Source organism: Galleria mellonella, unplaced genomic scaffold (assembly GCF_026898425.1).
Source record: "Galleria mellonella isolate WM207_F2 unplaced genomic scaffold, CSIRO_AGI_GalMel_v1 utg139, whole genome shotgun sequence".
NCBI classification, from domain to species: Eukaryota; Metazoa; Arthropoda; class Insecta; order Lepidoptera; family Pyralidae; genus Galleria; species Galleria mellonella.
This window is the reverse complement of record NW_026441995.1, coordinates 4392928-4418272: the sequence shown is the minus strand read 5'-3', so window position 1 is coordinate 4418272 and position 25345 is coordinate 4392928. Positions and strand designations below refer to the sequence as shown.

Sequence of the window (25345 nt, the reverse complement as noted above, 5' to 3'; positions counted from 1 at the left end):
TATATAGGATAAGAGGTAAGTGTAGAGAAATAGTACCTCAGAACCGAGCCTAAATGTGTGCGTCTTAACAATATCAATTATATAGCTGATTCTGGTATTATTCTCCAACCTTCTAAATACTACAGAGAATATCATTTCACGTCACAAATATACACAAACGAATCCTTACGTGTAATTTAAAATTTATTCTTGTGTCGCATAGGAATAAACAATCATTAAACGTTTATTTCACTGCCATAGAATAATTCTACAAACAAATGTGATATAAATATTAGTTATATTCCAGCTGTTTTATATAAATAGTTGTAGATTTTAAACGAGCTTGAAAGTCAGTACCACTGCACAATTTTGTATCGTTTGAAACGTGTAATTCATAAGATTAAAAATAGAAAATATTAATAATTTTTACTAAGTTTAAAAAAATGCTTTAAATTCGTTTGTAAATTCTAAATTTTAATTTTGCATATAGGCTCTCTTTAAAGGAATTTTATTCCTGATTCGAAATTATACCCGCCATACTTTTACATATTTTTCTTTTTAATAACCTACTTACCTTACCTACCTATGAATTATAAAAAATCATTCCCGAAATGACGAAGATACTGGGATAGAAGATCATGTGTGTTTGAATTCAAAGATAGCCTTTTCAAATAAGATAAATTTCTCGAATATTTCGAATCAAAAGTTTATTTAAATATATCTTTTTTTTTTATATTGTAATTTCTTATTTTCTACACCACGACAAGACTGACACTAAATGCTCCATTTTGATGAAAAGTAGTTCTAATTACCTGATACCACTATTCCGGGAGCATGAAACTTCGAAATCAAGTATAAAATCTGGAATGCTTTTACTGAGACCTTGTATAATGTATTAAAATACTAATACTGAAATACATACATCAAAACATACATATTGCATTTTTTTCCTATTATATGTGCACTTCCGTACGCTTACAAATTTATAAAAAATAACATTGTTAACATGTAAGACATGTAAATGTAACAAAATTTGATAATTGACTGATTTAAAAATTAGCTGTCTATTTTGTATTAGGTAACAAATGAATAAACGATATTTGATTATGATTTTAGTTTCAATTTGGAACCTAAATAGATATCTGTGCCTTCGATCAACAATCGTCCTGTCAAAGCGTCAAAAAAAGCTGAGCGAATGTCACAGAGAGGGTTAGTTTATTTTAAATTGCTCCTTATTACTGTTACCTATAGACATGAAATTCTATGAATATAACAAAATAGGCGGTATTTTATGAGTACATAAAAAATATTTTTAAAAAATTCTTATAATTAAGTTTATTTGCTGTCTGGCTTAGGCATAGAATGGGCTTTCCCGGGGTTGTCGTAAAAGGTGACTAAGAAAGCTCAATGGTCGAAAAATGGACAGCAGCATCCCTCTTAAAACGTTACCAAAGCCTAAGCCATTGCGAACCGCATTTCACGAGAGCCAACTAGTAGCAAAAACCCACTTTTATGGGAGGGGCTTGTTCTACAGCGGACAGTTAACAGCTGATTGGAGGGAAAGGGATTATTAGTAATGGAGACTGAGAATCCCATTGCTAGCAATATACTTAACCAGGTCGATCTCCTCGCGGTTCTCCCTGGAAACTATCATGGTTATTACCTGATGAATTCATCATGATGGGCTAACTAGCCTGTTTTTATTCATATCTATTACCTTTCACTGGTGCTCCGCAAGCGTATACCGTTAGTGCAGACGGGGTTACCATACCATTTGCACCCATCAAAAAAAAAGTTAACAGCTGATATGATGATAGTAATACCACATCTTTCATCCGTAAATATTATGGGGAAAAGTGGTTTCATATTAGTGACAAAATGCCGCGAACGCGTATGTAATGTCTACCTAAATCTCGCGGTTTTAGCCGCGTGAATTAATCTAGACAGAAACATTCTACCTTTCATACCAAATTTCTTTCAAATTAGTTCAACTGTGTAAGAATCAAAACTTTTACTTTATAATATTAGTAGAATAGTGCATTTTCTTTTCTACCGTGAGGCAGTTGTGTTTGCATGGCTGTTTCGGTTTGAAGAGTGGGATATGGCAAACAATTTACAGGATAGAGAGGTGTAACACCTTAGTTCGGGGGGAAAGGGATTGTTAGTAATGGAGATTGAGAATCCCATTACTAGCAATATACCCAACCAGGTTGACCTCCTCGCGGTTCCCCCTGGAAACTATCATGATGAATTCCTAATGAATTCATCATGATGGAATAACTGGCCTGTTTTCATCCTCATCGATCACCCTTCACTGTTGCCCCGCCAGCGTATCCCGTTAACGTAGGCGGGTATTTCCATTTTCTACCAATAAAAAACACCTTTGTTCTCAGGAATAGCAACGCATGAAGGGTACCCTCAGGTGGGTCATCTTTTTATATGCCATTGTAAGTTACATAAAAACAATTGCTATAACTATTGTAATTTGGGATAATAGAAAAACTTTGTAGTATCAACTGTAATTCTGTATTGATATAAATAATCAGACTCCAATATATATTTAAATTGAAATACATTATAAATAACATTTACACTATAACGAAAACACTTTCAAATGGAACACTCCAGGTGAAACAAGGGTCTATATACACAAATTTGTTCATACACTTAATGAACAATCACCTTGTTCCACAATGCACTGGGTAAAATTGTTAGAGCATTTACATTAGATATCACACTATAATAGAAATAATTGTTACCATTTTCTTAAAAGGATCCATATAAATATATTAAAATTTTAATAATGTAAAATTTAATGAAAGTATCTATAAAACTTTAATTAAGGAACACCAAATGTATAAATTATTATTTATGAATCTGATGTTACTTATTATAGAATCTTTCACTATGAAAGATATAATGATAATTATATTTAGAAAATAGTTTTGACATATAAACACAGAAAATATAAAGGCTCTATTTTTGCTTTGGAACCCTAAAAAGTATATTAAGTTTTACATATGAAATATTTTTTTCAAATATGACTTCTTATTTGTAAAATCATATTGTAAGATATTTTGTGCCTTAGTTAAAAAAAAAAACTATCTTCTAATTATCCTTCCCATGTTTTCTATTGTAAATACTCTAAACTCTTTAAACCTATCATAATAATACATTATTAATTAATTACAATAATAATACCAATCATGGTGACTAGACAAAGTTATCACTAACTCCATACAGCAAAATAGCAGATCATTTGGCAAATTGTGACTCGCTATAAAACAAATATGAATACAAAGCTCTTATTGACATTACACATCAGAAACAAATAATTTTGGCAACTCAGATTCTAACCGAATAACTCTGACTATTGATGTTAAACGCCAGTTATCAACGGGATTTGTATTTTTTGGACTGTATGACTCTGGTGCAATGAAGGTACTGTAATATGAGATTAATTCATGCGACTTATCACCATCTAGATCTGCAATCATTAATGATTGCTCCTGATATGCCAAATCAGGCTGACATATTGGTAGTGGCACATCACTGTTGATGGGTCCACGCACACATATTTGGAGTATATCAGTTTGACTTACATTAACATTGTGGGTCTGCATGTTATCGAAAGATACCAACACAATCCTTTCGGATATATCATGTGCAGTGAAATTTGCATACTTAATAAATGAGGATATAGATGCAACATTTATAGTAGGCCGATAGTAAAATATATCATAATTCTTTGGGCTTTGATTTTGTACATTATATTTGACTTCGTCTATTTTAAGTGCACCCTTGGCCAGGTGTGCACTGTTCCACTGTCATAATTTCAAAACAAATCCACGTATGGAATTTGCAAATGCAAAGGTACTTGGTTTCATGGCGAACACATGGTTGGCTGAGTACTGCCAGCTGACATTGGTAGTTCCATTTCTATCAAGCAATAATTTTAAAGTAACCCTACATGAATATGGGCATTCACCTGAATTCTCCACAATTAGCCTGCCTGGACCATTAGTGTACATGTCTCTTGTATTACCAATATTTTTTTTTAAACTGAGATTAACTTTCTTTGTAATTGAAGCTGCTATTGTATGATTCACAGTTTGCTCCGATTTAAATGCCTTTCTGTTGATAGTACGGAGTGACAGCAATCTCACAGCTTCCGTTGTACTGTTCTTGCACAGATAAGGCAAGTTTATATGAAGAGTTTCCGATTCTGAAAGCAACTTTACTGACAAGCAATCATCCATAGTTACTGGTTCCCCAATTATATTCCCTGTTGCACCAGATATCATTAACAATGAGTTGTGATTTGTGTTAGGATAAACTGTTGCAACTGTTAAAAGATCATTTACTTTATCCCTATCCATATCCCTCACAAGAGTAGGGAAATCTATTGCAGCTATATTACTGAAAACTTTTCCATGCTTATGAATATACCAATAATAAGTGCCTGATAAAGGATTCAATGCAGCAAGCAAACCGTCGGACCCAGAAACCAAGCAATCCATCTGATTATCATGATTAACATCCAGGAGGTGACATTTTATTTCTGTGGGGATTCTACTCTCTCTAGTGTACCAACCAACTTTACCAGAGTTCCCAACTATAAGCAACACACCATTAACATTATCATTATTGCCACTGTTTTGCTTCATATGGTTGCCACGATATATAAATATCAAATTCTTTGTGTTTGGTATAGCACCTTCTACAACTTGAACGGCGCCGGATAACTCTATTTCATCATACGGCAATTCCCAACTGGTGGTTTTATCTTGCCACTCACTATTTGTGCAACTACCTACTTCAGAGCAAGGAATGCCCCACAGAAATATGACGACAGTAAAGATACAAACTAGTATCGAGGTGATGAAGGCACAACAACGTGGGAACGACATTTTATTGGATGCGTCCGATTGTAAGAAACTTACGTTATCCATTGTGCTTTCAACAGTGTTGACGTTTGTGTTAAACTCGTCCATATCACTCATGCTGTAGTTCTTTGAAGACTGTAAACCACTGTTAAAGTCTAGATTATTACAACTATCTGTTGTTCTAATGTGAACATTATTTTCCAACTTGTGATCGTCATCCGAATCAGAGTCCGATAAAACTTGCTTCAGCGGTGCATAATTACCGCCGTTACCATTAGCAGACATGGCGTTTGCAGTTTTAATTATATTTAACCATCACATTCTTTGGATTATAAATATACTTTAATTTTAAGTAACAAATATTTCTAACCAAATCAATAAATAAAAATGTTAACAATCCAATATATAAATTTTGACAGAACAGTGTTGTCAGCTTTGTTTCAAATTGTCGAACTAGATCAAATAAAATAAAAAAAAGACGATTCGTCCAAATATTTAAAAATTGTACAAAACACTAATTAATATATATTGGTGATTCTTTTCAATATTATTGGTTAATAACCTGTCATTTAATCTTCTTTTTAAACAAAAAACTGAATGTATGTGCAATATTATTTTGAAAAACTAATACAAAATTCATTATTCTAATACTACCCTTACAATTTTAATCCGACAACTGATACAGTAGTCAAAGACATTTGTAAACTGCTACCATATTCATTAATATAAAAGTATTTAGATAGAAGAAATTATTGATTTGGGCATTTTTGGTGGTTTTTTTTTTTTTTGGAAATAAAAACATCTTTTATATTCGTAACGCCTTGTATAATATATATGTATTCTATACCTCTGTCATAAAATATAAAATTTGAATGATTAAACAAATAGCCAAGAAAGTTACATCTATGAAGGCAACACTTATAAAAAAGGAAAAAAGCAAAAGTCCTCGCCTTCTGCAGACATAATTTTCAATAATTTTGACAAAAAGGAAAAGACGAAAAAGAGAGGTTATTACTTTATAGTTATTTGCAATGCAAGTAGGGACTGCTTTTTGAGTTAAATGATGTTTGTAAAAAAGGCCAAAAACAAGAACATTAAGTGAAAGAAAATTGGGACAGTGAATATCCTTAGAGGCGGTTATTGTCCTTGGAGCGTGGCTCTTATTATCTAGTTTATTCTGTTGCTGTTACCGATGTATGCATATTTAGAGAAAGTTTATTTCTTCCTGACACTAGACATTCAGATACTCGGACACCTAGACACTCAGACACTAAGACACTCATACACTAGACACTCAGACACTAGACAATCAGACACTAGACACTCAGACACTGGACACTCAGACACTGGACACTTAGAAACTGGACACTCAGATACTAGACACTCAGACACTAGATACTCAGATACTGGACACTCAGGCACTAGATACACAGACACTCAGACACTAGACAATCAGACACTAGACACTCAGACACTGGACACTCAGACACTGGACACTTAGACACTGACTAGACACTCAGACACTGGACACTAGACACTCAGACACTGGACACTCAGACACTGGACACTTAGACACTGGACACTCAGACACTAAGACACTAGACACTCAGACACTAGATACTCAGATACTTGACACTCAGGCACTAGATACACAGACACTGGACACTCACTGACACTCAGATAATCGAAAAGCTAAACACTCAAACATTAGACACAGAGACTAGACACGGACACTTACACGCAGACACTCAGACACTTTATACTCAGCAACTCAAATACTTGGATACTAGACACTCGGACACTAGTCACTTAGACACCCAGACACTTACATTCAGATAATCAGACACTAGACGCTCAGACACTGGACACTCAGACACTGAACACTCAGACACAAGACACTCAGATAATCGGACACCTAGACGCTCAGACATAGACACTCAGACACCGACACTAGAAACTCGGCAACCCATAAACTTACACGCAGTCACTCAGAAACTAGACACTCAGACACTTGACACTCAGCAACTCAGACACTAGACACTCAGACACAGACACTAGACACTCGACACTAGTCATTCAGACACCCAGACACTCAAACACTAGATAATTATATAGATTAGATATTTAGACACTTGACACTCAGACTATTGCTAGCAATGTCCTGTAAGGTCGACCTCCACGTGGTGTTCCCTGGAAACCATTGTGCTGAATACCAGGTGTATTTATCACGATGGGCTAACTGGCCTTTTCATTCTCACCTGTCATCCCCATTGGTGCCCCGCTAGCGTATATCGTTAACGTAGGTGGGATTGCTATTTCATTGTCATCCATTAAAAAAAAACCATTTAGGTACATATTTGACCATTCCATATGATTTAATAGTGCAATATATTGCCTCACCTTTCGATGCTTATGAAATCTCTCCCCTAGATATATTCTCTATACCCCGGACTATTCACTTTAGTAGGTACATAGAATTGCATTACATAAAACAGTATCACGAACTAACCCCTTAAAAACCCCGCCAGCGTAAACTGACAGCGCAGGCGGGGTTACTATTCCATTTCCACCAATAAAAAAACCCCTTAAAAAAGGTATATATTATCATATAAGTATTTTACTTATAGTTGAAAACTTCGCTCCTTATTCTCGCATATATTAATACAAACATTTTATATAAATGTCCGTTTGTATTCATCGGGATCTATTTACGTATTAGGTATTCACGAAAAAAGTACTAGTTTAATACTCATAGTACAAGCTTTATTTAAGTGTTGATGTTCAGTGGTACAAGTAAAAATTTCGGAATTCCTTGTTCTTAGGATACAAGCGAAGCTGCTAATATAATTTAGACAAGTAGATATTTATCAGAAAAAAAAAGACAGCAGAATAACTCATTTCATTGAAAAACAAAAACCAATGAACCGACTTTGACGAAATTTCTATGGGGTCAATCTAAAACTATCATTTCAGATAAAAAAATAATTTTTAAATCAATTTATAAACGAGCTCTGCGGTAACAAATAAAAAGGAAAAACAAATCAGAACCTTCGCCTTCTTTTGAACTCGGTTGAAAATTAAACAAAAACTTTTCAAGACAGATTGTATATTTTGTTTTTTTATAATAAATTATTTGCAGTTCTTTTTATACATTATTTTATAAACATTGAAACACGAGTTTCCTTCTATTATGTCACACTTATTTAGTTGGTGCTTTCCCTTACAAAATTGTATAAAAATAATCTTGTTTTAAATTAAATAACATTTTATATGTTCGGCGATATAAACGAGGACTATTACGATCCGACATTATCTCGTGATTACATAATGCAGGTTAAATAATAATTTATGGATGTAAATATTGACACCTATATGAAATTGGTGAAACTTAAATACATTCTAATTGAGATTATTAAGGTACAATTAAGTCTACATTAGTAAACATCACTAGCCAAACCTGCCTTCTACTCACCACGACATAGTATACCGAAAAACCATTATATGGTTACAATTTATGTGACAGCATTTCTTTACTTAACTAACTAAAGTAATGAAATAAATAGAAAACAAAAACAAAAGTTATTTACACGTTCAGCCTCAAAAATACTTCCACTGGGTGATTGTTGCGGCCAATTCACGTTTGTGTTTACTAAATGTTCGATGGCACTTCATTTTATAGCTAACAGATTGATACAATCGGTGCCCGGTATCGAATGTCAATGGATTTAAGACTTAACAGAAATATAGGAACAAAGATAAAAAATATCAGCTTTTACCTACAATTTAGGGAACAAGTAAATCTACGCTTAACCAAGAAATAAATTAATAGAAATATAATTATATAAAATAGTGTGATGATTTCTTAACACGATGGACAAGATTAGGCATTAGTGAACAATTTACTAAAATAACAATATCAGTAGTCAAGTGTGGGCTGCGATGTTTTACGGCTGCGCATACAGAGTGCGACACTTTTGTCGCACTTAGTACATAATAAGGAACGACACTCAACAGTTAAACAGTTTTACAAATAGACATTCATGATCAGTCTTGCGTTATTTGCACAAATCTCTATATACAGATACAGATTTGACTTATAAAGAAATAATAATTTGCGTAAAAATTCCACTAAATACCATAGTTGAGTCCCATATTGAATACTTATAAATAATACAATTCATTAATTATTATAAATTAATAGTCTGTTAGTTTGCTATTAAAAATAAAAGGTCCAGCCCTTTATTACTAGCATCCTGTACTAGATACAGTGTAAATATATTGCATTTGTACAAATTAAATACAATAGTATGATAACAGGCGTACGATACTCACAATATAGCTATTATTCACTTATACGCCTTTACTCACACATTTCTCAATTTCATATACTAGATACATCTATAAACATCGTTCAGATATTAGATGCTATTGACTAAATAATTACACAGATTCTAGTGTTAGATCGAGTATGGATATTTACCGAGATAGTCTATTAGAGTGGGGGGTAGAGGTAATAATCTATGTTTGGGGGCGCACCAAAGTTTTGGCTTCAAGGGATTTGAGTCTAAAGCTTTATGTATAGCGAGCCGGGCAGCTTCTTTTAACGTCGGCGGGTTTTTCCTGAAGGGGCTGGTGAGCAGGACGGGCGAATGTGGGCAGCCCTCCCTGTTGACCCATACGGTGCCAGCGGCGCCCCTCTCACCGACGAGGATGTAGTGTTGCACCATCTCGACTACGCATCTGAACCGCGGCATGTACTTTACTAATGATGTATCACAGTCTAACCTGTAATAAAAAATAATTGACATTAATTACAAAATCTTTAAGTAAAAGTTTTCGACTCCATTAGATTTCTTTTATTTGTTCATCTAAAAAAAAAATTGCTGTGTGGTTCCGATATAGAATAGGCCACCCCTTCTTTTCGGGTAAGTGTCGTAAGAGGCGATTAAGGGAGGGTGAAGGATGGGTACTGAGTAGCAACATCCCTCTTAAAATATCTCTAAAAGCCTAACTGCAGTTGCCAATCTGACTGCCAAACATGGCAACTACTGGCAAAACTTCCCATATGGGGAAGGCTTATGTGCAGCAGTAGACTGAAATGATGCTAATAGTACACCATTCCATTATCAGCCACTAATAAAATAAAACTATATTGTAGTAAATATGACAATGTAAGAGTATTTCTGTCCACAGCAAAGACGGGACATGAGGTGTTTTATACCATGGGTATTTTAGTGTATATTCCTCTCATAAAATTACTCACCTAAAGAATCCATCCTCGAAATGTATCCGAACCGATGTGGGCCCCCGATCCGTTTGTACTGAGAGGGAGAAAATAAAATTCTTATCGCCAGACCGCCGTATTAGGAATGCGCCTATGCTCGCATCTTTCAATAAATTCTGGGCACCCTGGAAGGAGACAACACTATTGTTAGATACGGATACTTTAATAAACTCCCTAGCATATGATAATTTAAATAATAAATGTCTAATTATATTAACATTAATTTTTACTCCCGACTTGACGGGGATAAAAAGTAGTCTATGTTCTTCTCCATTTTAAGTTTGGAAGATGAAGATAAGAAGACATGGCCATTAAGTAACAAACAAACAAATACTAAAGGGTCAGTGGGAAGTTTAAATTTATATGCAGAATGCTTAAAAAGGGGTAAACTATTAGAATGTATATATCATAATAGTCATAGAATACTGACAGATCTTTGTTTGTAATCTTTGTAAGATCTGTCAGTATTCTACGACTATGACAATATTATTAGTATTAGATATTCAATGTGACAGTCACAATGTATAGTTATATAATACAGAGACAAAATGATGTTTAATAAACATTAAATTCAATTATTATAACCAGGAAAACCAAACAAGTTACATAACACAGAAATAGATTTTAACTTGAATAAGAATATGGCATGAAGGTCACAAAGGAATAATTTCATTTTATCATGGTCAATCAATATAAAATCTAACATACAAAATCGTGGGTTAGAACTAATATTACATATTTAACCTATGACTCTATTGAATGAAAATTTTAACATATATTATTCCTACAATCACTGATGACTGACATATCACTGATTACCGATTTGGAATTTTTTTTTTATCAAAAAGGACAAAGACGTAAGAAAAAATAAAAAAGAAAGGAAGAAATAAATGTTTTTGTTCAAGTAAACTTAGATTTAAGCATTTTTGAATAGTCATTTTTCAGTACTTACTAATAACATAGTACAGTCTGTTTAATTATTGTGAACATATTGTTGGTGTATCTTTTATAAAAAAAAAAAAATTAAATCTATTATATAATGATTATAAAATTACTATCTACAATAAAAGAGTCTTGTTTACTTTGGAATAATGTAGAGCTTGTCTTTTATCATAACGTACAGTCTTGGCACAGAATTACAAGTTTCCTAGTATCATAAAGTAGGAAGAATTTGTTCCTAGAACTCGATTGGTTAATGTCTGAGGTCACATTATAGTTCAATGTTGGTGTTTTCGTATTATTTATTATGAATAACCAAGTTAATGATAGATAGTCATAAACAAGTCTTGGTATCTCATACATATTGGGCTTCTATGTGCTATTTTAGTAAATGCGTAATTCCTCTGTCTATAAATACTTAGACATAATTAAAGAGACAATAGTTGACTTTAAACATGTATTATATTTCAAATAATAAATTTTAGCAGTTCATGATAATAGGACTGACTGACTTGTTATAATAGCTTATTATAATGATAAAGAAGATTTTATCAATTTATGTATGATAAAAAAAAAATGTATCTTATAATTAAATCATGAGCAACAATTAAAACATTATACAAACATAATATTGTTGATTTTTGTTGAAATGTTTGGTAAATTAAATAAACATGAAGGATACATCTTGAATATATAAAGTTGCTAATATATATTACTTCATCCATGTGATTAGAACTTATTTATTAACTGAGATAAAAAGATGTAACTTTCCATACAAAAAGTAAATGTCAAATAAGACAATTGGTTGAGCCTAGTTATAATAAAAAAAAAAAGTAATAATTACAATGAACATACCTGTAAATCTAATCGCTCGTAGAACCATCCTGACAGGTTTAAAACTTCAAATGTATCATTTAGCCTTTTGATTTCATCTTTGAATTGTGGCAGGTAGAATGGTGAACATGTGGCGGCATAAAGTGGAGAGTGTGGTGAGTATGCTGGCCGGGTAGTGAACGGTGAGGTGGCAGGTGTGTGGGCGTGCACTGGCCACTTGCCAGTGATAGGGCCCAGGCTGAGCAGGAACTCGTTCCTGCAGGTTGGACAGCTGGCGGCAATGCCGACCCCTGGTACACCTACATTTAGACATGGATCTGCAACAAGGGAGAATTTAATTTTAGTATTTAGGAAACACACAACAGGAAAAGAACAAAAATATAATACTATTAACATTTATACCTCTGCAAAAAGACTATAAATAAATAACTTGTAATACAGCAATTTAACTAGGTACCTATCTAGGCACATAATATCTTTTTAAAGATAACTACTTAAAAAAAAAAATTAGGAAATGGTAAATAGAAGCTTGATATGACCTCACAATATAAAAAAAAAAAATATTTATACATTGTGATTCCCTAACATAAATTAGGATAAATGTATTTTTTTATGTTCAATTATGATGTGTGTGTCTGAAGTTTTAATCAACTTTTTCAGTGTTGATTACCAAAACTCTATAAAGAAAAACTTCCAAATTTCTTATATTAATAAGATTATAATGAAATACTAAAATATCTCTCAAAAGAGAAATAAAAATTACCTATTCTGAGCTACTTACTCTGAGCATGTGTATTTCTGTGTGATAATCTGTATTTTTAGAGTAACAAAAAGAATTAATTTTAATAAATTATCAACTTTTGTACTAAGATTATTATAACATTGTGTCTTAGATTAAAAGTAAAGAAAATGAATAGAAAAAATAAAAATAATAGGTCATCTATTATTATAATTATATATTACTGCTTTTGCTACTCAAAATATGTGTGACTGATGTGGTAATCTTGGAACAATGAATAAGGATTTATTGTGCCATGCACATCAAAAGAGCTGAAATAAAGGCACAGGCATTTTGTTATTTCTTTAACAATCAATTTAATATTTCTTTAATAACCAATAAAATCATTAGTCAATCAATTATTAAAATTGATAATAAAAGAATTTTTTTATCACCATCATAATTTCAGCCATTATATGTCCACTGCTGGACATAGGCCTCCCTCACAGATTGCCGTAAGGAACGGTCCTAAACTACCTGCATCCACTGACTCCTGTAATTTAGGTTATCACAATTTTTTTTTATTATTGTGATTAAATAACATTTTTTTATATTATTTAATAATATTGAATTATTTATTCCAGGCTGTATCAGGCAACTGATTGAACAGAAACTTATTTTAAGTTTACACTATACATACATATATATATATATATATATATATATATATATATTATAAACACAGTAAATACCTGTTTTTGATATGATATGCATGATATTAAATCAGTTTGTGTACCATAAATGAAATCTGAGGTTGGTTTATACCATTTAATACTTTTTATTATACAACAGGATTTAAAAAAAAGATCAATTTGGAATTGAAACTATCAAGGACCTTGACTACACAATTTTTTACATTTTTGAATATGATTTAAGAAATAAAATTAGTTTTTTTCCCCCTCAAAATGAAAAAAGTTTGGCACATCATAAAACATCCAATACACTATAAATTATTAAGTTATTTAAATGTTCAGCTACTTACCATGTTTGTATAAGATAAATTTTAAGTCACAATTAAATCGTACTTAATTTATCATGACTTCTAATATTTAAAGTAAATAATTTTAATTAGTGAATGAAGATAAGAATTATAACCTAACTTATTGTTTGAAGTTTACACGAGTCGATATAATAATGTTTAGTTTAATTTTACTATTTTAAATACTTTATAAACATAATTAATATAGTAGTTTAGTGCTTTGTGCCTATATAAAAAAATAACTTACTATGTGGAGACAACCTCGCAGCCAGAGTCATATTTAAAAGATTTTTTTTCGACGCTAATACTTGTATCACGCACATTTGGTTTTCACAGTGCTCACTTACAGGCCTATTCTGATGCACTGTTGAATCCACTAGTGTCTTTCCAGAGGCCACGATCCGTAATTTACACAAAACATAAATCACATCACAATATTGTTTTATTTTTTCTATACGAACACATTATTCTGCACGAAAGGTATATTGAATCCTTTGTATTAATAATATACTTGATTCAGATAATTTTTTTTTTTTCTATATACAAAACGAAAACTCGTTAATAAAAATTTCACTAGAAATAAAAATTTGATGTAATATATTTTTTTATGATAAAGACCACATTTATTTCACTTCACGTCAAGTCTATGACACTAAAAAATCATGAAATGTCATCTGTATGGAAACACAGAGTAGTACTAAACAATGTTTTTTAGTAGATTGATTTTAAATGACACATTTGTAAAATTATAAATTATTACACAAAAACGGAATGATGAACAGATTTCGACACAATCATAATAATATAAATTATTTGTATGCTAGTCACTATAATACACACGACTCGTAGCTAACTAATGCGACGAGCGTTTGAACTCGGCAACGCCACACGACACGCACGTTGGTTGCTTTGCGCTTGTTCACTCAAATGTAGCCGAAGAGGGGATTGAGCGAGGACGACTGAACGGCGAGGCTATACAAAATTGAACATTCACGAAGTTCTGAGAATTCATTCACAATTAATCAACCAGTTATTTATAAGAAATTTTGTTTTTCAGTGTATTTCGTACTTTGGTCATAATTCGTAGTCATTATTGAAATTAAATTTATCTTTGATAACTGGCTGGTAAACTGAAAACAAAAATAGTTGGATACCGTAATTTATTAAGTAAGGTACTCATTAATTGTTGCCAATAGATATGAACAGTATTGCGGGCATATACATTTCGTCCATGGTAGCCCTTACATTTCTGAGAATTACGGTGTTATGCCTTGACACCTACCATATAATTTACTTATAATTTACTACCGTATCCCAACTTTCAAACAGAAACAATTATTGTGGCATAAATATCTGCTTATATTTTTGGCACCCATTGAAATTTTCTATTTATTGTAATTTATAGACTGTAAATAAAAAAAAAAAAAAAAACAGAGATTAAAATAGTATGTTTATAAATTTATAAATGTAGATAGAGAGGTCGTAATGTATTTACGTAACTCGTTGGTATGTATTGTTTACTAAAGGACATTTATAACATGTAACGAGATGAGAAACACACAACTAATGTCAATACATTCTTACATTATACATTACAATAGATGCAATCATCTACATATATATATATGACAATAAAAGGGCAATTACCAGCTATACATAAGTAAACATGAATAATATGCCTTGTAACTATTAGAAAATAATATATTCCAATAAATAAACATTAAATGTACTGAACGTACGGCATAGAAATATTCCAACTTTCCAGCATAATATACGATGTATCAGATAACTTTATATTATGTAGCTAAAAATAGGTACGAGTATAAATTGTTACCACGAAAAGTAATAACGTGCTGCATTCACAAGAACTAAGTTATCGCTTGAACGATAAGATTCCCTATAATGGTATTATTCAGAAAATCACTATCTCTGAAAGTACCTACCTTTTGAATAACAAATCCTAGAAATATTTATTATAATTTTCCTATTTATCATAATCCTAGAATTATGTTCGCTTTTCTGTTGCAGTTATCAATCTTCAGTGTTATATTGTCAGATAGAATTTACAAGTTACAGAAGCATAACACTTTAGCCCTTAAGAATGGCAACGTATGAAGAGTATCATGGACGAAACAGTATACTCTGTTATGTTCATGGTACTGCTCATGTCTATAGGCGACGGTTACCACTTTCCATCAGGCAGACCGTCATTTTGTTTGTCATTCTAAGTTGTATAAAGAAAAAAAAACTTTATTGTTTCCTCCAAAAGATTACAATAGTTAACTTGTACTTAACAAACAATTACAAGAAAATCTTACACTGAGAAAACAATGAGCCATACTAAAAGCTAAAAGCGTACACTTCTTGGTAACCTTTGAATAGAAACATTATATTAATAAAGTAATTATAAACAGTTTGTCCGGAGGCACGAAAATCTGTTCTTTTTTTTATTACATAATTGTTCATTCATGCCAAACTCCAAAACTGCTCAATCTATTTTAATGAAATTTTGTGAATGTGTATTGTTTGCTTTAACATAGATTTATTTTTAGCTTTTATCTTGATGCCTAGTAAGCCTCGAGCAGACCTTGTAGTGGCGATAGGGTGTAAATAACGTTTGTCGGTAAAACTAATGAAGTATTAAATCAGTGATATTTTAATAAAAACTAAGAAATATTAGTAAAACAAATACATACTTATATAAGAATATTATAATTCTTTTTTAAAAATCTTGCATAATTACCTGAAAGCTTTTCACAATATACGAATAAACAGTGAAATACTTATAGATTATATCTTATACAAAAATAAAAATTACTTTTTATAACTATCTATATAATTAACTTGTTATTATCTTAAAGTTATTAAAATAGCAGTTAAACACATTGATGTTCATATGAAGAACTAAACTAGATAAGCATATTCCTGGTAACGCGTGACCCGGTTAGCCAAGTGACTTTCCATGACAACACTTATGCTTATGTAGTGTTCCCATCACTAGACAAACGGATGTAACTTTTAGTTTATATTGTCCAATAGCGTTACTTTTAATTTTCACATTATTAAAATCTATTCAGAATTGGCAAAGTTTATTCATATAACATATATATAAAAATACATATCTTCGTTGTTTTTTTTTTATATTTGTTTGTTGTTTATTTTTTAAAAACATACCCATATATTAAAATTTTAATACATTAGAATAATACTTAACTGACCCGCAGTTGGTATGTTGATTTAGTGGTTTACGCCTAATTTCCGAGCACTAGTTACTAAGTTGATAAGTCATTAAAATAAGGGGGAAAGGAATTTTTGATAATAAGGTCAACTTCATTGCTAGTAAATCCTATCAGGTTGACAAGGTTCCATTTGGAAATTAAACGTTAACTCCAGGTGAATTAATCACGATGGGCTGACTTGCCTTCATCTCCATGTGTCATCCCTCACTGGTGCCCCACCAGCGTACAAGTATAGTGATAGTACAAACATGGTTATCATTCCATTATCATAAAAAAAAAGTAAAATACTAGTAGGTAAGAGGTACCTATACTACTTTGTAAAAGTATTGATATGTTTATCGAAAATCATTCATATTTTTCTAGAAATATTAGAACTAGGTTACATTGATCAGTTTACATAGATTTTGCGAATAATGTTGTAGTCTGAACGACCTTATATAGTTCTAAAAGTCTAGTATATTTTATAATAATAATAAATTATAGTGTCTTCTCTTTTACCGGCAACTCGTTGACTCTACAATAATAATTATTAATGTAATGACTATTACAAAGGACACGCGTGAAAAGTGAATCACGTTTTTCTTAGAGCAACTTATTGCATACTTCAATTGATAACGTGGAAATCAATCAGTCATAATTTGGAGTTTGAACGTGATGTTTAAATTGATCGTAGTATAGCAACATGGCACTGTACCAGGCACGCAGGTGTGCGCATGCGATTCGAGAGCCACTTCCCCGTATTGCGATTATATTCGGCGTTCTTGGAATCCCTTACCTGCGCCCGCGCAGCTTTCACAACCATCTGCCGTCTGTCGTTCGTAGTGATGTGCCGAATGGACCATTATGTAGTATTCGATTATATTGGCACTCGTTAAAAAATCGAATCTTAATTCGAGTTTGAGAATTCGGACAAATACTCGAATTATTTATATAGCCGTCCGAGTTATTTATGAAGTTTAATTAATTCTTCAACTAAATCTTACTTGTTAAACTAATTACTATTTTTTATACCACAAAGGTAGCAAACAAGCATATTATAAAACTATACGAGACTAGTATTAATAAATTATAGTAAACTATCTTTTACCAGCATTTTTGTCCATGTGACTAAGATAATAATATATTATATTAACTGACCGGGATAAAAGTAACCTATGTACTTTTTTCTATTTCGTATAATAAGTACGTCAAATATATATCAAATTTTATAGTAATTGGTAAAACGCTGAGAAGTAACAAACTCACTTCTAAATTTATAATATTAGTAAGAATGTTGAATCATTTAATAATTTTACTCTAGTAATTAAAAAGAATGTAATGAATCAAAATATAAATAATTAACATGAAGAAATGATAAACACGCGACTAGTATACGAGTACTACAAGTAGGTGCTTATATGATACCTTCTAGATATTCGTGTCATTACTCGAGTCACAGATAATATAATACTATACTAGTACTCGAGTTAAATTTACTCAGCACAACACTAATCATTGGTACGTTCGCAATACGCACCAGACGCAGCTGTGTAGAATTCGTTTGAATAGCTCCCTATATCATTTATTTAGATTGCTGTAATATGAATGATTTACGTGGATTTGGTTAGGTACTTCATTCCCCATGACAAATTTACCATTATTATATATATTTTTTAATACTGTTATCAAGAATATTACATACACACGTATCTGTCACGCCTGTTTAAGAATGTCTTCCTTGTCATAAAATAATTTTATCGCAATTATATTTTCATATTATTTTTAAATGGAAAATAAAAAACGGGGATTCCGAAGAATGTTGTAATTAAAAGATTTTTAGGAATAGGTATTTAATTGAGTCGACCGATTATAGATATAAAAAGTAATTGTGTTGAAAAATAATATTTACGTATTTCTCGGTTTGCACAATGGCTGACTGGTAGAGAACACCACCCGGTGTTAAGTCCGCCAAATGTGTTTTTTAAATTTTACTGTGCATTAAAGTTTAAATAAATAAAATATAATAATATAAAGAAATAAAAATATCTGTTATACATTTTGCTAATTTTTTCTTTCTTTCTTTCAGCTTAGATTGACTGTAAGAGATCTTATGTATGAAAAATTCGGCTATTGTATGTTAAATAATTATCAAGTATCCAATCCTATTAGGTATGATAATAAGCAAAAGTTTGTAATGATAATTGAATGAATGTTTGTTACTCTTTTACGCAAAAACTGGGTTCTAACAAAATTTGGTACACGAATAGCTTATATCCTAATTTATCGCATAGGTAACTTAATATACTTACTAATTGCTGCAAGGCAGAGCTGCAAGATAGCGGCTGCTAATGTAAAATACGAGGTCTGTCCGGAAAGTTCGTATAAAAGTGTTCTGGAATGCGAGAAAGAGGAGTGGGGAGGCCAGGTAAGCGCAGGACCCCTTCCTTATGTCCCTAACAATGCTTCAGTTCTGGTCTGACCGCCGTGCGGTGCGAACTGGCTTGTCACGCCATCTGTGAAGTTACCTCTTAACGAAACCCCGTCGGCATGGAGCCCGCTTCCGTTGAAGAGCAGCGCGTCGTAATCAAGTTTCTCTCGAAACTCGGCAAGAATGGCCGTGAAATTTTTGCCGATCTCAGAACAGTTCATGGGGATGATGCTGTGAAGGAACCAACCGTCCACAAGTGGCTAAAAAGATTCAGAGAGGGCCGAGAAAGCGTTCAAGATGACCCACGTTCAGGACGTCCTTCCACTTCACATTCCGACGAAAACGTGGAAAGAATTCGAACTTGTGTTAATGGGGACCGTCGTTTAACGGTCAGACAGGTGGCTGAAGAGCTTAATTTGGGCAAAACCGTGGTCCACGAAATTCTAAGAAACGAACTTCAAATGAAAAAAATTTGCGCCAAGATCGTTCCGTGAGTTTTTGAGTAAAAATTCCATTACGGTGACCGAACACCCCCCTATTCGCCGGATTTGGCCCCGTGTGACTTCTTCTTGTTCCCAAAAACCAAATTGGTACTTCGGGGGCGGCATTTGGGGGACATAAATGAGATAAAAAAAGCTACGACGGGGCAGCTGAGAAACCTACAACCAGAGGACTTTCAAGGAGCCTTCTCACAGTGGAAACGGCGTTGGCACAAGTGCATTATGTCACAGGGGGAGTACTTTGAAGGGGATAAAATTGATTTACCTGAATAATTGTAAAATAAAATTTTTAAAAAACTTTTATACGTACTTTCCGGACAAACCTCGTATGTACGGTAAAGACTTACAAACGACAATCTATAACTCAATTAAGTAATAGTTAAATAATTATTTCTGAGCACCATTGAATGAATAAACGCTTCAGTTTAAATTAAATCGGCTCTTTTAAAAGCAGATCGCTCGTCGAGCTATAAATGTTAGAATACTATTCAGTCTACGTCATTGGACACTCGCAACATGTGATCATAAGCACGAGTATGATAGCATGTATCTACGACAGCGTTGTAAATGTAAACACATCACATTCACGACTTTATACAAACATAAATTTGATTGTGAACGTTGGAAGGTATTACGCGATACAGATTATGTAGCTAATCGTCTTTTAGCGACTTGAAAAATGAGAAATGTGCATGTTGTTACGCGTTATAATCTGTTTCAATAGAAATTAATAATAATATTAAAAAAAAAAAAAAAAACTAATGAGACCATAAGACAAGCTACTGATGTCCTAGTACAAATCAAAAGTGATGAATTAATTTCATGTAACATAACATGTGACATGAATGTGTCTTAATACGCCGTGTCGGTCCCGGCACAGAATTGGCCACCCCTTCTTTCCCATACATGCAAACACAGTGTAGAAGGACCCCCAATCTAGATTACGCATTAGGGCACTAGATTGAGGGACGACCTCAAATAAATTACAAGGAATATACATATAATAATTAGATAGTTTCGCGGAATTACTGCTTTAAACTAAATTTATAATAATTTTGACTTTATTAGAAATTATGTACATATTCGAACTTAGAATAAAGATGTCGCTGTGATATCAATTTAAAATTCGAATTTTAGAGATAAGTTTAGAGTAGAGAATGGATGACTCAGAATTGACCCCAATGTCTGTCCATTGTTGTTATTTTATCAGCCGTTAACTGTCCACTGCCGTACATAGCCTCCCCCATAAAGGGAAGTTTGCCAGTAGTTGCCACGCTTGGCAGGCGAGTAGGCAACTGCAGTTTGGCTATTGCTGACGTTTTTAGAGGGACGCTGCTGCCCTTCCCTCCACTATACACTCCCTTAGTTACCTCTTACGACAGCCATGGGAAAGGAATGGATGGCCTATTCTATGCCGGGACTCACACGGCCAATGTCTCTCCATGCAGACATTTAATATCCGTATTCTTTGAAATGTCTAATAAACATACCCATAAAAATACCATACATTACCAGAGGGAGACTTTGTACAAAAGTCGATTGCTTGGGTACCTCTGTCCCATTCGTGTTTCAACCGTGAAGCAATTGTGTTTGCATGACTGTGTTTCGGTGTGAAGGGTGGGATATGGCGTGAATTTACTGGGTACAGAGGAATAACATCTGAGTCCTCAGGAATAGCAACGCATGGGGGATCATGGGCGAAACAGTATACTCTGTTATGTCCAGGGTACTGCTCATGTCTATAGGCGACGGTTACCACTTTCCATCAGGTGGGCCGTCAGCTTGTTTGCCATTCTAAGTTGTATAAAAAAAACATAACTGTATAATCAATAGTCATAATTAGCGAACAGTATATTTTAACGGTATATGAGATTTCCGTGTCGGCACCACTTTTACTGTTGAATCAATACATGCGATTTTTAGGGAGGTCAAACCATTTCGAAGAAGTTGGCACACTCCTATTTCAGTTTAGCGTCGAATACCGTTGTTCTCGGTATCTCTTTTGAAGAGTTTGAATCTGAGTAAACATTTACAGAGAAACAGCGCCGATAATGTTATATGCGAACCGCCTATTGGCACGTTAAACATGTACCCAACACATACTTTCTATGTTAGTCAAATACTTATTGTACGTATGTAAATTGACAAATATAGAGATGACTTTACACTGTGCAAATGATATCCCGGGTTGTTTGTTCTAATTATAAATTTGGCGTGTAATTTTAGACAAAGAATTGTGTAAAATGTAATTAATACTTATTTATGTTCAGGCCTGGAGTTTGTGTTCTAGATTTATTCAAACTTGTGGTCGCCCCGTGGTCGAAATTAGACCACAACATATATTGTAATAAATAAATTTATTATGATTATGTTTGACATTCAGTAAGACTAATAATAATATAATAATAGTACGATAAATAATATTAAAGGCAAAGCAATATTAATCTTTTCTCAATTTGACTACAAACTTTAACAATAAACAAAAGAGTATATATGTATGTGTGTGTCAAATACATAGTAATGTGTGTCCAATATGTACTTGGTATTGTGTGTAAAGTTTTTTTTTATTGATGTAATGTATTTTTATGCATAATAAAAAATATTAGCATTTAAAAAGAGTCAAAATGCTAATATTATTTTTTATATATTTAAGTGTGCGAATTTTCATACTTCTCTGTCCGCGCAATTTTTTTAAAAAGAGGTAATAATTTTTACTTTACGTATTTATGTATATGTACACTACTTTTTAATCATAACATTTTTAAATTTATATATTAACCCCCTTATAAAAAAAAAAAAACTAAACCGTTCTACGAACCTAATTTAACTATTACACTGTTTTGTCATTTTTTTGAGAATTTTTTTAGAGAAAATTGAGAATTCAACGCAAAAGTAAAAAGACAAAATACATATTTCAATAACTAAAACAGGTTTATAAGACTTTTAGCATTTTTATGAATAAAGGAATAAATGTATTACTTAAAGAATTTCTTCTTAAAGACGTTCTTCACAGATATTATACATAATATAGGATTGCAGAGATACTATCAGAATCCAGTATTTTGTGGGATGATAAATAAAATATGCCTACATTCGAATAAAAAATTAGAAACCATGCAATAACAAATCAATATCGATAGAGAAAAAATGTATGACTGTATGTGGGATAATTAAATATCGTGCTTTACGCAATTTCAATAGTGCTGCGTCCTTGTTATGTACTTACACATTGTTAAACCCACACGCGGCCGCTACTTAAGAAATCGCTGGGTAAACAATTATCCGACATTTAATCTATTATCTGTAATAGATAAAGGCATTGTCCTAATTCAATAATTTCATAATAATAACATTTGCCGCCCTTTTTTGTGGTCGTATCTCTTTTTTTGATAACTTTCTCTCCTAGATGTGATATACCAATTAAAATAAACAGTTATTATATAAAACAAGTTTTAAAATATAAAAATATGTATTTAAAATTCTCAATCTACGGGAACAATTAATAATCGGATCTAATTTCAATTTTTCAATCCAATTTATTCATAACAATATTACATCGTGATGGATCTTTTTTTTTATGTTATCAGTTTTTGAAGTTATCAAAAACCGCCTAATCCTTAAACTAAGCGATTTAACTGAAAGATTGTTATAATGTTTTACATAATCGTAGTAAATGTTTTTACTATAATAACTATTTGAATTGAGCTATTACGTAAGTACTTGAACATTATAATTGCGTGCAGGTGCTAAGAACAATTAGATTCGTATCAAATTACGTTGCACATAAAATGAAGTAAATAAAGTACTTTATAAGATAATAAATAGCTTGTAAGAAACACAAGTAGATTCTATTTGTTATATAAAATAAAAATTATTATAATATATTATAATAAGAAACAAAGGTAGTTTTTAACCGCATATACTTACTTATAATTAATAAATAATTCCTTTGATTATATCATACATATGATCATAAAAACGTTTAACGTCTCATAAATTATATTTCAGCTATTATTTTGTCCTATTCTTTGACATTAAATTAGAAATTTACAATACAAAAACAGCGACAAAATACTTGAATAATTAAATATTTATAGGGGGTTGTAATTTTATGAATGAGAGAGTAAATATTTAAAAGAGACTATTATTTATTTATTTATTATATACGTATATAAAATTATAAGTGCATATACATAACTTCCTCTCTTGTTTTATCTATACTAAATATATTTATTTTAAGCTAAGTCTTGCGAGGTGGACAAAGAGAATCGAGTGCTAAATCTCTATCAGTACATATAGTATATCTTGCTTCATGCACTTTTATAATATAATTTTCGTTATATTCCTGAGACTTGACTCCCTCTGAGATATAACTATTTTGTTTTAATATTACAAAAGTTAATTTTATATATATATATATATATATATATATATATATATATATATATATATATATATATATATATATATATATATATATATATATATATATATATATATATATATATATATAAATCGTACGTATATTATCATATTAATAAGAAATATCATGTATCAATGTGTTGTATTATTTGCTCTGTATGAGTATGTATGTTAATGTATGTATATGAGTATGTGTGTTGAGTGTTCGTGGAATAACGCGTTTACTTGGAACCACTAACACATTATTTACACTTAAAATATTCTTGTAAAATTATGTAGGAACAATAATATTTGTTTAGTTGCATGTAAGTAGCGAATTGGACGAGCAGTTTTTTTAAAGTTACGACCTCTATATCTACCTAAAGACGTGGAACGGAATTTTGTTTTCCGTCTGTGTATCTGTCTCAAACGACTTTTTCAATATACTTTAAAAAGGAGAATGGATATGTGTATGTCTACCTATATTACACGATATGGGCAATCCTGATTCGATTTTAATTACACTTTTCTTCACTGAAAGAGTTCACTCACGTAAGAGGAACTACATAGTCTATGGATAGATCCTTAGATTCATAGTATCTGGATAGAGTGTACCTAAAAAGACTACTTTAAAAAACTTTACCACATAAACTGTCATTTTATTCTTTTATATTTATTATTATATATTCACTTTGAGACATTCGTATTATGTTAAAATAAACAATTATGCATAACGTAAAATTTATTATCAATATGGTATTGTTAAAACAATATGAGTATTATTCTATTGAAATAGGTACATCGTAAATCTTTGTTTCAAATGCACACAATAGAATTCGAGTATTTTATCATTTCCCAGTAGCACTTTTAATAATGAATTTATGAGTAGTTATCAGCAAACGTTTTATTTTCTGAATAGTTCATTCGAGTTCAAGACATATTCTAGGAATTTGGTATAATAAAGCGAGGGCGTGCCGCGGACGAATGCACTTAGCATACCCACAAACTGTTCACATAAAAAATAATGGTTGTTTTTCATTAAAAATCAATTAAATTCAATCATTTATATTATTTTTTTTTTTTTTTACTTAAATTGTTATTTTAAACACTAAAGTACTA

At 31.9% G+C, this 25345-nt stretch overlaps 2 protein-coding genes across 3 annotated transcripts in view; both read right to left on the bottom strand.

Annotated features, from left to right (window-relative positions):
* Positions 1–2491: 2491 nt before the first annotated feature.
* Positions 2492–5313, bottom strand: LOC113511488 (uncharacterized). Its single transcript, XM_026895116.3, is given in 1 exon segment — positions 2492–5313. A coding segment is annotated over 1 exon segment (1857 nt). The 5' UTR covers positions 5151–5313; the 3' UTR covers positions 2492–3293.
* A 2641-nt stretch (positions 5314–7954) lies between these two features.
* Positions 7955–25345, bottom strand: part of LOC113513801 (suppressor of cytokine signaling 2-like) — a 41507-nt gene continuing 24116 nt past the window's right edge. The window contains exons 1-4 of one of the 2 annotated variants that reach the window (XM_026897785.3): positions 13927–14587; positions 11944–12239; positions 10129–10274; positions 7955–9650 (exon numbers count right to left, since the gene is read on the bottom strand). In XM_026897785.3, the coding sequence (XP_026753586.1) occupies positions 9323–9650; positions 10129–10274; positions 11944–12239; positions 13927–14002 (846 nt within the window). In that variant the 5' untranslated portion in view covers positions 14003–14587 and the 3' untranslated portion in view covers positions 7955–9322. Of the gene's footprint in view, positions 9651–10128; positions 10275–11943; positions 12240–13926; positions 14588–25345 lie in introns of those variants that run through there. The other variant, XM_026897792.3, reaches the window with a different exon arrangement.